The sequence below is a fragment of the Hirundo rustica genome, chromosome 1 (assembly GCF_015227805.2).
Source record: "Hirundo rustica isolate bHirRus1 chromosome 1, bHirRus1.pri.v3, whole genome shotgun sequence".
NCBI classification, from domain to species: Eukaryota; Metazoa; Chordata; class Aves; order Passeriformes; family Hirundinidae; genus Hirundo; species Hirundo rustica.
Window position 1 is genome coordinate 119373572 of NC_053450.1, and position 14767 is coordinate 119388338.

The 14767-nt window shown below is 37.9% G+C and overlaps 1 protein-coding gene across 2 annotated transcripts in view; it reads right to left on the bottom strand.

Moving 5' to 3' along the window:
* Nucleotides 1-14443, bottom strand: part of KCNH8 (potassium voltage-gated channel subfamily H member 8) — a 206885-nt gene extending 192442 nt beyond the window's left edge. The window contains exon 1 of one of the 2 annotated variants that reach the window (XM_040081921.2): nucleotides 14184-14443. In XM_040081921.2, coding sequence (XP_039937855.1) covers nucleotides 14184-14232 — 49 coding nt within the window. In that variant the 5' untranslated portion in view covers nucleotides 14233-14443. Of the gene's footprint in view, nucleotides 1-11465; nucleotides 11497-14183 lie in introns of those variants that run through there. The other variant, XM_058422842.1, reaches the window with a different exon arrangement.
* Between the last annotated feature and the right edge of the window lie 324 nt (nucleotides 14444-14767).

Here is a 14767-nt window from a genome sequence, read left to right on the forward strand (position 1 = left end):
TAGTAAGAACTAAACCTAAACAGGAAGATATTTTATTTGAGGAGTACTGTTCCTGTTCACCAATCACTCTTTGTAACATTAGCAAGGCTTCATCTGCAGTACAGAACAGCATGTATCTCAGTGGTATTGTTTATTATTGAATGTGCAAGTGAAGTATTTCACAAAGACATCAGTAATGAAGCAGACTGTAGAGACAGCAATACCCAAGGTGCATTGGCCCAAGATCTATCATGTTACTGTAACATTTTCCTTTCAGAAATATAAATACTGAGATGAAAGCGTGTGCCATAAAAATTCTTTCAATAAACCTGTCTCTCCACAGCCCACATTCAGGTGGTTACATAAGTACATGAATGATCTTAAGCAAATGGGTTATTATAATGAAGTTAAATACACAATTCACATCAAACTAATGTTTAAACACCTTTTATGTCTTGGTACATTTTCATGGAACATTTAACAAGGCTTAAATCTTTTACCACATTAAAAAAGAGCTGCTCTCTTATGCAAAATCTAAGTGATCAGCTTAAAGAGAAAAGATTAGACAATAAATGAAATATTTTTATATTGAGCACCCATGTGATTTTGAATATGACAAAAGCTGCTTATTTGCATCACAAGAGCCAGATACACAAAAACATTTAAGCACTGAGTATTCTTCCTTTTCAGCATGATACAATTATCATATTAGAAAGAGAATGAGCATCTGTTAGACAAATCTGTCCTGGCTCAAATCCACACAAATAAATGCATACTAAAATAAAAGAGGTACCTCACCCAGTTTGGGACACTGAGTCTTAAATATTGCCTACTCCTGGTAGTTCCCATTCAAACTTGAGTGAGCACTGGTATTTCAAAGAATACTCTTAGGGATACCTCAACAATCTATACTTAAATTCTACTGGAAGTGTTATTTCTATACACAAAGATCTCAGAGGGGGATTGGGAGGAAGGAAAAGGAAGTTAGGAACCTTTTTGGAGGCTGCTGAAGCAGCTCTGACAACCTTTGTTGAGTCTGAAAAGAGAATAGCTAATCCAAGTCACAGGGATTCTGGTGAAGCATATTAAGACCTCAGAAAACCAACTTCAGTTGCTGATTGATTTTTCTGTCATTCACTTCCCAAGACTCCTACTATCCCCAATTTCCTCCTGCATTATCGCTTAGAGCCATCACTAACTCTTTTCCTCTCAAAACTTTGTTTTAGATTTTTTTCCATTAAACACATCTGAGTTATATTTTTTCCCACTAGCTTCTACCTAAGCACATAACCTGACACTTTGTGATATTGAGTGAGATGACTTAAGGACACTGTATCAATACTAGCAATTAATTTCCTTCCTTTTATTGCTTTGAACAACCATTCAATCTAATTTTCAGGATTAATTATTTTCACTTCCCACTGGTACTGCAGACAGAACACAATGAGAATCTGAGAAAGCTGAAACCAATCCAGCTTCTCAGAAAAGCCTTTAATAATTTGATTTTGCTCATCTCTCCTGATTTAAAAAGGTCTGCTTCAAATCTTGCAAAACAAATTCCAAATTCAATTTCAACTAGGACTTTAACTGCATGGTATTAGCAAGTTTCTAGTATATAGTACTCTCATCAGAACTCATACACATTCCTGTTTACTTTAAGCCAAAAAAGTCTTTCCTTGGTAATACTACACACAAGCACAAATAGAAAAGAAATTCTAAGAACTTTCTAGACTGAGTGACAACGCATGCTAGGAAGTCTACAGTTCACTGTAATCTTAAAGTAGGATGCCACCTACTGCTAAGTAGCCTGAATTAAAAATAAGAGAAAGCAATTTCCTAATGAGATGAAGTAACGTGGAAGCAATCATGACTAATGTTTCATGATTCTGTTGCGCAAGTTCAGTTCTCAGAAAAGAGCTTCACAACCAGCTTATCGTGTAAGAATTGGTGCTCTACTGCTGGAGGAGCAGAAATCTTTACAGTTAACTGAAAGAGCACATGCACTCAAAAGATATACTTATGGAAAGTAGCATTATTTGTGACATAAATTTAGTTTCTGCCTGCCAAGTTTGTTCTCCAGTTCACTGAAGTTAGCAGAGGAAGTCTTTGGATCAAAAGCTCTGGATTTGTTGCTCAATGGGCAACTCAGTGATGCTTGCTTTAATATCTAAGAATTTGTTACAGTTTGGGGACAAAAAAAAGAAAAGGGATGTAAGAAATAAAATTAACCTATCTACTCAGCCTAAACAGTTAACTTCAAGCTTCAAACTTGGCTAGCAATGTATCTAGAAATGTACATAAATGTTTCCAATGTAACCTTTAGAGTATTCTGCAAATCTTTGCCTTCTCTCATACAATCTAAGAAAATAATAATAAAAAAATCCATTACTACTACAACCAGCAAACAGAAAAGCAGCCTAAAGCAAACAAAATTAGCTTAAGAAGTTCCTTCCTCGGTGCTCCTGACTTTCCTGGAAGAGTTTCAGCCTTACTTGCAGCAGTAGAATTTGTTTAGTAGATGCTCAATGAATCAAATCAACAAATTCTTCTAGATTCAGAGTAACCTTCAAGAATCAAATTTCTTTTCCAGCCTTTACATTTCCTCTAATTCAGGTTATATTGTAGCCCTGCCATAATCTGTGTCAGCACAATGTGTGGGACAGGGTGTCCTAGCACAAGGTATGGTGACACAGGGATTTCTGAAGCCACATCTGCTGCCAGAGACAGTGCACAGGGCAGTTTCTTAAAGTTGTTCTCTGCTCACAAATTGAAATAAAACAGACAATTCTGTCACATTTTAATTACATGTGACCTCTTCAAATCAAGAATGAACCACAGTAATTGGACAAATGCTTTATATTTTTCACACAAGAGAGAAGTCTTGAACAGAGAACACAAAGAGCGCACACACCCTCCACTTCCATTTGTGGTTCTGCACACAACTCCTCAGTGCAGCATTTGCATTTTCCAGAGATGATGATTTATAAAGGAAAAATATAGGGATTTAGAGGATAGAGGATGAAATTAAGGCAATTTGTAGGGTGTTCAGACCATTTTGAGTTTCCTGCACACCTTAAGGACAGCAGGAAAGTACTTTCCCACTACCCTCAGCAAGTTTTAAACCAGGTTTGTGCTATCTCTGGAACAGAATCAAACAATTTATTTTATTTGAATTAAAAAATCACCATCAATAAATAATGGATCTTGAAAGAATTGGTTTAATCCATCTAAAAGTCCTATAATTCACTGCACTAACTTAATATGAGATAAAACAGATGAAGTTTTATTAACATGCCATATATTGACATAATCAGCTTGTTTTGTGTGATTAATCAAGACCTGAAAAGAGAATGCAAAGCCTCTTTTGAGGGAAGAAAGGCACCAAATAACAGCCTGGCTGTAATACCAAGCACTTCCTAGCCATCTAACAGCTTGGTTCAGAAAATCCAAACAATGTCTCATCTCCTACATTATATATGATCAGTTTATTGAGCATCTGTTATAATCTTCAATCTATTACATACATTAATCCCCAGGCAATCACAAAAGTTTCAAAAGCGTGCAGCCACTTGTGTGAGGATCACACTGTACTGCACTGTGTAAGCATAACACCACTTGTAAATGCAACAACAAACACAGAGTCTTTCACTTTGAGATTACTAGCTCTCTAAGGAACAAAAACATCACTGTGATTAGTCTAGCATCTAATTATCTACCACAACAAACCCCCAATCCCCCAGGTTATCTAGAGAACTTTTTGTTTCAGGTGTATAATTGCCATAATTAAACTTCATATTTCTGGATCTTTACAGAATTACTTCAGCCTACAGTGGTTTTCTTCAGAGATAAAGAGGGAACACTTGCATAATTCCATCTCTTACTCAGACCCAGCCTGCTCATTTTTGTGTGAGATGGAGCTGACCACGTGTGTTTCCTTGGAATCTACCCAAAAATGTGATTTCTGATATTAGCAAGAAAACACCATTGTAAGCACGTGCATAAAGGGACCAGAAGTGACCTACAGGAAAACACTGTGTGAAACCGGTCAGTGAAACAACTTTACCGCTCCGATGTGTGATAGCAAAAATTGGCCCAAAATGCATAATTCTGTGAGAGTTCAAAAACTCAGCACAGGCCTCCTGTGTTTCACCCACTTTTATGGGTAGTTATGTGTATTCGTTTTACATGGTCTGGTTTTTGGTAGTGGGGAGGCTACAGGGTGGCTCCTGTGAGAAGTTGCCAGAAATTTCTTCCAAGTACAGCAGAGGCAATTGCTGGTGGGTCCAAAAATGGACAGGCTGCTGGCCAAGGCTGGAACGATTAGAAACCATGGTAATGACTCTCTGATAAAAGATTTGAGAAGAAATCGAAATAAAAGCTGTGGTGCAGTTTCAATTGTGACTAGAGAAGACTGGAGTGAGAACAATTCTGCAGACACCAAGGTCAGTGAGAAGGAGAGTCAGGAGGTGCTACAGGGGCAGGGTGCGAAGGTATTTTTACCTTGTTTAATTTGAAGCTTTCTTTCACTTCTTATTATCTTGCTCTGATTTTGTTAGTAATAAATTAATTTCATATCTCTAAGCTGAGCCTGTTTTTTCCATGATGGTATTCGATGAGTGATCTCTCCTGGTTCTGAACTCATGAACCCTTGGTTAAATTTTCTCTCCTCTGTCCAGCTGCAGAAGGGAGTGAGTGACTGGCTTAACTGGGTGCCTGGCACTTGGCCAGTGTCAAACCACAATGCTATGGTAACCCAAGGAGTGAGCTTTTTGAGATTACAAGTGGAAGAATTCTGAATATTGACTGTCAGATTGAAGACTGAGAGAAGAAAACTAGTAAGAAGCTTAATCTCACAATCCTGATTAGCGAAATTAACAGCAATTATGACAATGAATTGATGCATTTGCTTCCAATGGATATTACAAAACCATTTCCAGCAAAGCCTCTGGAATGTAATTTTCTGTGGGAAAAGCCTAAAGCTTTGATACTTTATCTCATTACCTCAAAACCAATTTTGTCCCTTAAAACCTATTCTGTTTCAAATGTGAAAAATTTAGATTTATCTAGTGTTAGACGTTTTTCCTTGTCAAAATTAGGTATTCTGAACACTAAAATACTCCCTAACAAAATTTTCTAAGGCTTAAAATAAGATTTTCAACATCGTTGCTCTTCAGAGAAAGAATATTTCACTAGTATTTATATTTTGAATCCTTCATTCATAAGGAGAACTCAGAGGATTATTTTTAGATGCCTATTTAATAATTCTTTCACTGCTTTATGTTCTTTCACATCCACCCACCTTACCTTTTACTTAGCAAGGTCTTTCACACGTCCTACAAATAAAAAGAATGAACCCAAACCAGAAATTCATATTTGGACTTAACCTCTAGAAACAGCATTCCAGCACTATAAGAAATACCTTGATCCACTTCAGGCATAAGATTAACTCTCTTCAAAGGTACAGCAGTGTTGATTTTTAAATCAAAGGAACAGGCGTTTTAATTGGTTTTGTTGTATATTTCTTCCCCCAAGCCTTATTTATTAATCAAGAACCGACAATTTTTATTTCACACTGTAAGCACAAACCCAAGCCAGTAACAGAAAGAGGCCGTACAGCAGAGAGCCAACAAGCTTAACACATATTCAAGTAACCAACCCACTGGGAAATCGTGGGTTACGAGTTGCACCTCACAACTACTAAACTCCTATTGCCCGCCCCTAACATATGGTCTCAGATAATTTGTTGCAATGCTCCTGGTTTGGGCAGGGTCCAGGAAAACACGGACACGTGCGGGTTCTTGCTCTAACCATTCTGCGGGCGTTCTCCCCGCGCTTTCCCCCTCTCCCCGCCGGGCCCCTCAGGCGCTTCCCGCTCCCTCCGGGCCTGGCGCGGGTCCGCGCTTCCCGCCGCCGCGACAGCGGGGCACGCGCGCCCCCTGGCGGCCGCCTGCGCGCACTGCGGGCCTCGCTTGTGGCGGGACGAGGCGGGCGGGCGGCCGGGAGTCCCGGCCATCTGACCTTTCAAACATCGCTCCTACCAACTTCATCCGGCGCCGCGAGCTTAGGCGTCAGGTGCTCCTCCTCTTTGCTATGTGAAAGATGAGGGAATCTTGCAAAAAGGAAAGGGCAGACTTTAAGACAACGATAACAAACTGTTACATCCCCCATCAGTTGCTAATGACAGAGGCCAAATGATACAGATGCATTAACTGGTGAAGTTCGATAGCTCAGACCGGTCCGTTGTGCATTTATCTGTGCACAGCAACCATAATCCTAGTGTTTCGGTGAAGCGGGATTGAGCAGGGCTTGCTTTTGATCTTTACAGGATACCACGTAAAATTGGTGTTGGATGTTTCTGAAAGCTGAGAATAAGAAAAGAAACAGACATAATCCGATTTTTTTTTTTTTTTTTTTTTTTTAAGGTGGTTTAGAAACTTACAGAAAAAGAGTGGCTTAAATTGTGAATGATAACATGTCAGATAACTAACTGTATGTCCATCTGCATGTGAGTATCAGAAACTGGAGCCTTGAACTCTCAGGAACAAGCCTTATTTTAGGATTAGCAGTGATTGCAGAACAGTCCCTAGAATACCTAAACTTTCACTCTCAAAACAGCACACAATTAACAGAGTTCCCTCTGCCATCTTCCCACAGGCAGTATGGGAGATATCTGCCACTTCCTACTGCCCAGTGAAGCCAAATACACTATATTAATCTTTATTTACTAATTCTACTTTGGCTTTGTCTTTACTTAAAATTTTCCTTTACAAGCCTTTCTCCTCTGCAACCCACATTTTTTTCCTGTCTCCTCTCTTATTTCTTGTACCATGCAAGCACACTGGCACACATTTTCTACTCCACAAATTATGTTGGTCTTGAATGCTCCAATTCCAGCTTCTCTGGCATTTCTAAATTTTAATTCTGCCTTTACTCACTATTGCAAAATAATTTTGTTGTCAATTTCGAATATATTTGCTTGAAAACTGACCCTTTTATTCATTATGACAAAGGCAGGTCCAACAGTAAAACCCAGAAAACTGCAACTGGTTTGTGCAGCAGTTGGAAATAACAGATTCTATTTATCACCTAGTATCTGACAACTTCAGAATGAATAAAAAATATCATGGGAAAACAGCAGAATCCCATTTATGTTATCTATAATCTCCTTTTTGTTCTCTTTTTGCTCCTCTTAATTACTTATGCTTTGTTTCCTATTGACTGTGTTTTCCTTGGAACCAAGAGTGTTACTTATCTAAGTACTTATGAAATATTTGGACATTCTGATTAGAAATTTTTATGTGCATAGAAAAACAGCAGATGATAATGAGAACAAAAGGTAACAGGTTACTGACTCATGGTGAACTCAAGTTTGTGGCCCATGTTTTCAATTTAGATCAATGAGTGCCGTAAAGAATAATATAACTTTATAATTAGTGTGGGGTGTTTTTTTTGCAGACTGATAGATTTAATGTGGGTTTTTTTGTTTGTTTGTGTTTTTTGTTTGGTTGGTTTTTTTGTTGTTGTTGTTGTTGTTTTTTTAATGTCCTGAGTCCTGATATTTCACTCATTGTGGACTTTTGTCTCCTGTGAAATTGTTAATCTTTCTCGATTATATACAGACTTTATTCTTGGAAAAAGATGCCCCAGGATGTGTGCATACAAATCCTACCAACTCAGGAAAGATACTGCAAACAGGATTTACATTTTTGGGGCACAAAGTAGCTCTTGCACACACCACCCTACTAGTGGAGTGGTTGCTATGGCCACTTCAGGATTGCTTTTTAGCATGAGTCCGTACTTAAAATGCTTGAGTTCGTACTTATCTGATACAAGTTATGTGGTCATAAGCCTAGACTGTGGTGAGGAACAAATTCCATTTCCATGGCACCCTTTAGCCCAGGTCCAGGCAGGCATTTGTCTGTTGTGAAGAGCAGTGCATAGGAACAGTCAGTTTCTCACTCCACATCTCCCATGCCATCTCCAAAAATATCCATGCACGATTGAGGTGGGAGAAACAGGCCCAGAAACAGCACAGCGTTGAGGTAGTAGTGACAAACTTGCTCTGCCTTCTCAACAGAAGCATGTGCCATCAGGTCTTTGCAAAATGTCACTCTACAATACAAATGCCACCAAGACCTGGCCACTTGTGGGTGCAGGTCCCAGGACAAGCCAAACCTCTGCCATTTTTGTGCCTATGTTTTGACAAATAACCATAATGGTTTACCAAAATGGAGTTGCTCAACATGTGCCTGAAAAGGAGGGGAACCACCTAAGGCAGATTTCTGGAATGTGTAAATATAAAGCCACGAGCTCATGAAGTATAAAATACATTTAAATCCAATATTTTTTTTTAAATATATACAGAAAAAGTGCTTACCCTGACAGCAGCAGTTAATTAAGCACAATAGGAATTAGTGGGGGTAGAAGCAAGAAGAAATATTACTCTTGTGCTGGAGCACATTGAAAACTGTAAAATGAGGTTTTGTAGGTCTAAACAACAAACAGAAAACTCTGCTGTTGTTTATTTCCATTAAAGGTTTATCAACCTTCCCTTTGCTGCTAAAGACATGCAGCATAGCTTTGGCACACCTAAAATATCATACATATGTGTGGGAAAAGTCTATATGCATTTTTCATTCTAGGGAGATAAAAAAAATACCAGTAGTGGCATGTGGCCTGACAGGAATCATATTGTTTGTGATTGGAAGGTGTTCAGAAACAGGTGCAGTGAGAAAATAAATATATTGTTTCCTCATTTCATAGTTAAGGTAAAAAAAGTACACTTCATTGTTATTTTTAAAATACTGGATTTTTTTTAGCTTCAGCAGCCATGCAAAGTGGTGGAGGTTTTTTTTTTTTCCTCCATCCTGACTCTGTCAAGCTTAGAGTTTGATTCAAATGAGAGAAATCCAAAGCAAAACCTGCTACCTGGAATCTCTTTGAATAACACACTGGAAAGCAACAGGGAGAAATTAATCTCTATAGCTACTCCAGTAAAACATTGATCTTCGTACATGCTATCCTTCTGTACCTCAGTGGTAGAGCAGTTTTCTCAGTGGTTGTTGGCACACCTAAATATGTACCTAAATATTTGGTTCCTACTTCGATCACATCTACCTACATATTTTTAAAAGAAATCTTAACTGCACTATTAAACTGAAATGTTAGCTCCCAGGATAAGAATAACAAATATTCACCCTGTAATAAGAGGCCCAGTAAGAGTTGTGAAGGATTTAGAGTTAAGCCATGCCAGTGTGCTGTATAACCTTCTTTCCCCCAACAGCTACCTAAAGGAATTTGGAAGAACTGTCTTGCAAACAAGGAAATTTTTGTTGCAAAGCAGGAGTAAAAGCACCAGAGGAATCCATATAAATTGCACCAACAACAATTAGTTTTTCATCCAAATCCAACAAGTCCTCCAAAATGTTTCAATCTGGCTGCTAGCAGCACACACACACACAGACATCCTTGTGTTGCTTTAGAACAATCAAATCAAGCATTTATCACTGTAGCCTGATAAACTGACAAAAGTTGTCCTCATCTTTATTTGCCTTCATGATGTTATAACATTTAAAGCTTCTGTCTGCCTGCCTCCATAAAGCTCCCTGCACACTCCCAGGCAGATCTGCAGCTGATGGACGTCAATCCAGCTGCACCAAGGCAGATGGAGCCATTATGGCCAGTGGACATATGGCCACACCGACAAACTCCATCCCCAGGCCATCCCCACTGTTACACAGTGACCAAAAGCAAGAAACTTGTTCGAGCACATTCTCAGGCCTGTCTTGGACTCAAAAGTCTTCCGTTGCCAAAGGTCAATCAGATAATGAAAGTGGTGGTTTTGCTTTGCCTGAACTGAAGTTTTCTGAAAAACAGATTTCTACTACTTCATATCGTCTCAAAACTGAGTTTTACTTCATTCTTAAGATCTTTCTAAAGGCTGACATAACCACAATATGTAGAATGAAGAAGCATAAAATATTGTAAACACAAAGAAGAGAACATTAACAAACATAATTTCTGAGCAAAATTCCATCTAGGAGCACATTTGTCTTTTTAGTAGTATTTAGTATTACTTAACACATTTTTAAACATCTCAACACGAACTGTAAGTGCAGTCTGAATGTTTTCCATAGAGAAGAGACTTGCTACTGCATGATAGTCAATTTAAGTGTCTGTCTGTGGGGTTTTTTTCTTTCATTAAGTGGCAATTCAGCTCTTCATCTTTTCCGATTTTCTTTACTCACTTTCAGGCAATTACTGCTGGGGGCTCTGATGTTAATGAGTTATACACAGCATATTTAGAAATGAAATAAGCTTTTAGAGTATGAAGTTAAGTTAATGGAAGCATCAACCTGAATAGATGCAAAAGCCAGACATCTTTGATATCAGTGCTTGACTGATTTTATAAGTCAGGTGTTCACATGAATAAGTAACCCTTACTTAGCTCAAGGAGCATTTTGACAAGAAATTTGCACTGATGAGCTATAAAGGCAGCATAAGACTCTACTTTGCACTGTCCCTCATATTTTTGATCTTGTTTGCTTTCTCTTTTTAGTCATCTAAATCCTTATCAACATTGCAGATCTCTATATTATCATAAAAGCTGTCACACAGCTACTTATAAAAATCTCTACAAATTAAGAAACATGAAACTACTGATGTGAAAAGCATGACCCTACTTCCGCAAATATTATACTTTTGGTATGAAGGGTTCTTTATTGTAGTCTCTTAATTTTTGCAGAGGAATACAGCTTATAAGTGTTGACCAAGTTTTTTTTCTATGGAGTTCAAAACAGCTGACATTTAAAGTAACTTAATTTTTAAATACCTTTCCATCCATTGTTCATTCCTGTTGACTAAAAACTTTGGAAAACTTCAATAATAAAATCCAAGAGGTATTTTAAGCACCATAATACTTAAGAGCACAGAAATTTAATCTATTTTACTAACTACAAAAGTTGTCAGACTTTTAACCACATAAAGACAAAGTTAACCAGATTTTGCAACTTTTTCCCTTGCTTTTGAGCTTCATTTTCTCTTACTTAAACTAAATCCCTAATATGAAACACAGTTTACTATATTACAGTAATGATAGAGACTTGACCTACTAGGAATTGTTAGTTTGCTCCTAGTGACTAGCCTGCACCACATGAAAGGCACCTAGATCTGCTACAAATATACATCCACAGAGACCAAATGTGATAGGGAAACCCCCCAAACTACATTTAATTCTTAAATCCTTCCTTCTATTGCAAGCAGGAGGAATTCTAGTTTTCACTGAAAATACCTAGCAAGTTCTCCTTCCCGGCAGACCCCCACCACCTCTTTACCCAAGGACCTTTAAGAGAAACAATATTATCTGAAAAATTTACATGCTCCAGAATTATTAGCCAAAAATAGCAAATTTCTGCAAATATAAAATAAACCAACAAGGTAAATTCATTTGTTAATCACAAAGTTATACAAATAATGGAAGAACTTACTCATGGAAGTTGTAGACTTTCTACAGCTTAGTAGCTTTAATCCAACTAATTCTCTGCAAAGAATACAGAAAAGCAAAGACCAGAATAGTTACTTAGATCATTAGCCACCCTGGGACAAGGGCCCATTATTTCAATTTATATCCTTTTTCAGAAGCACTTTAACATGTTGAAGGATTCACTGTGTTTCCAGGTGATGAATTGTACTGTTTCACTAGGGTTATACTAGACCAGAATCACCTGAGGAAATGATGAGACCTGTGCTAATTTCCAGGTGGCTCACATTAATAAAATGCTTCTGACTTGAAAATCTGTTAATCTATCACAATGTGCATTTCAAAGACAATCTTCTATGCAGCCATCAGATGTCACTCTGTGTAACCAAACACTAAAAGTGAAAATTAAATCTGTCTCTTAAGTTTCAGCTTATAATCACTTTTTAAGCAAAACATAAATAAATAAATAAGGAATCTGAGCCTAGCTCTTGTGAAGGACAAATTACAGTTTTTAAATAATACCATGAACACCTGAATTCTGCTTGACTTCTGGTAGTGGTGTGTTATACAGCCAAGACTGGCTCACTGTCAGAGGTGGTGACAGGGGGCTGAATGTCAAGATTATTGCTTTGCCTTTGAGCTTATTTATTCTAATTTACTTTATGTGTTATAGTAAATCAGGTTTCAGAGCACTACAAAGTAGAGTAGAAACACCACAGCCGCAATATGAAGTCCAAAACTAGAATATGCTTTTCATATTTATATTTGACCAAAATGCCTTGGAAGTATGTCTTCCAGGCAGACACCATCCCTAGACTAGGTATCACCAACATACACTGCTTCACTGTCATGCTAAATGTGATTTTTTTCTTCCTCACAAACAATTAACATTGATTTATGTACTCTGGACAATTTAACCCTAACTTTGGTTATGTGTATACTGTGAAGTAATCCCACACTTCACAGACCCAAATCTGTTACCACACAACTACAGCTGTGAAATGTGTATAGATCCTGGGTAAGGCAAAGTGAAAAGCAATATTTGATCTAATTCAATGAGAAAGCATCCAAGAATTTGCAGATAAACAACTAGGAATTCTGCAGCTGTGTCATAAAGACTAGAAAATGGCTTCAAGTGTTCATGCCATTTCAACTCCATTTCATAAAACAAAGAAAGATTTGTCTGCAAGATGAAAATTAAAAATATTTCAAATATTACTTTGGTAATAATCTTATCTAGACATTGGGGTATAATACTAATTTCCAAGTTGTTTCATTTTCTGGTTTTGCATAACCAATAAATCCTACCCAAAAGTTTCAGAAAAGCAATGTTCACATACCATTGGTTCTGGTATGGGAACCATTGCACCCAGCAGTCCAGCTCTTATGTGTTTTCAACGGTTTTGGAACAAAAAGCACAATTAATGGCAGACCCTATCAACTCTCCACCTGTCAACAGCACCATTGCACCTCTGTCCTTCTGCAATTTCAGATTATTAATAATAAAAATCTGGAAGACTTTCTTGGCAGAAAAAGAAGGATAAAGGGCTAATTTTCAGGGTACAGGCACAGGGAAATTTGAATTCAAATATATCCTCTGATGAGGAAAGTCTATACAGTATCTGCTATGCAACACTAACATGGGGGAACAAAAGGGCAGCTGAGCATTACAAAGAGGGATTGTTCTCCATCTGCACTGCTAGCAGCAGCAGCACCTGACGTAGTCCCTAGAGCAGCAACATTGCTACAATTCACCACTGCAAACTGGGGTGAGATGCTGGCACATCTGAGTCTAGTGGAGCTCTGACTTCAGCAAGACCAGAATTCAGCCCAGGTTCTTGTTGCCTCGAGAGACGGGAAGTGTGCTCACAGACATGAAGTAGAGACATTTATACTACCACAAGCTGTAGTTTGTATTTTTATTTTGAAGGCAGACTCTTATGGAGACCTATTGGATGCTCATGCATTATTAATTTTCTTCAGCTATAAAAATATAAAATGGAGCATACAATAACATGTTGTTTATTGCTTATGCCGGTATGAGGCTCAGAAACTCGGATCTCCTGCCAGACACTTACAAGCAGAACTGTTCCACTTCATGCTGATGACACTGCTCCATCAAACAGCACTAATCAAATTGCCCAGGGCCTTCCAAACAAACTGTTAAACTGCATTATCAAAAAATAGTCCAATAATACTGCCCATCTTAGTCTTATATTGAAAGTGTGGCTTGGAAAACCTCCAAATATGTTACAAAAATATAATAGGTTCTGCAGATTTGCTTCTGAAATTCCAGCCATTTTACATCACTGTCCTTAAATGAATGGCAGCTGATAGCTATCACAATATTTAGAGGTTTAAAAAGAAAAATGTTCCACTTTAAAGGTAGCAATGTGTTTGCATCAAATTTTAGCATGCTAAATGACAAAGATTCCTGCTTATCTGGAAAAGTTGCTAATACTGGTCTGGTGGTTTCTCTAAACATTTCACAGTAATTAAAAACATTATTTCATTCCAAAGAACAAATGCATTCTGGTTTTCTCAGTTCTGTACAACAGAAAAACTAGAGTTAGTACTATCAGAAAGTCACCTTCATACCATTAATTTCTGGGCTTTTTAGGTTTTCTTTCAAGCAAGCACTTCAGTCAACACCACTGAATTAGCAGAGTAAAGCTGCCCTTATGTACCTATTTTTTTTCAGTGATGAAAAAACAGAATGACTTACTTTTAGTTAGTTGAGCATCTTCCTCTTGGTAGTTGTATGTCTTGTCCATGTCTTCTGCTTTTTCTTACAGCTTTAGCAGTGCTTTCAAGATGAAGGAGGAGCAGCTGGTAGGAACATGCCATCAGAAGCAGGTAGCTTTCAGACCGGGGAAAGGCTACAGAAGCCTTAAGAGTTGTATGTTGTTGTAGGACACGAAAGGAAGATGAGAGACTCCAAATATTTCAGAAGGCAAAGAGTATATAAAAGGCTTTATTGTCTAATTCTTACTACCTTTTGTAAGGTGTTCTGATACAGACTTAACAAGACTGGTGAATAGGAATGACAATTCTCTAATCCCATTGGTTAAACTAGAGAAACAGCAAAACACCACCTGGAGAAAAATTGTTTTGTGGGAGGATAGACTGTTTTGAGAAAAGCTTTCTTGGGAAATTTTCCCTTGGGAAAACATTAGCAGCTGCTAGCAGGCTAAAATCTCTTAGAGCCAGAAATATCAGGCCCACAGTTCTATGTTCTCCCAGAAATTGGGAGATGTTCAATGTTGTCCACGTTGTCTTCTCCAGGATCACTGATCCCCTTGGAAAACA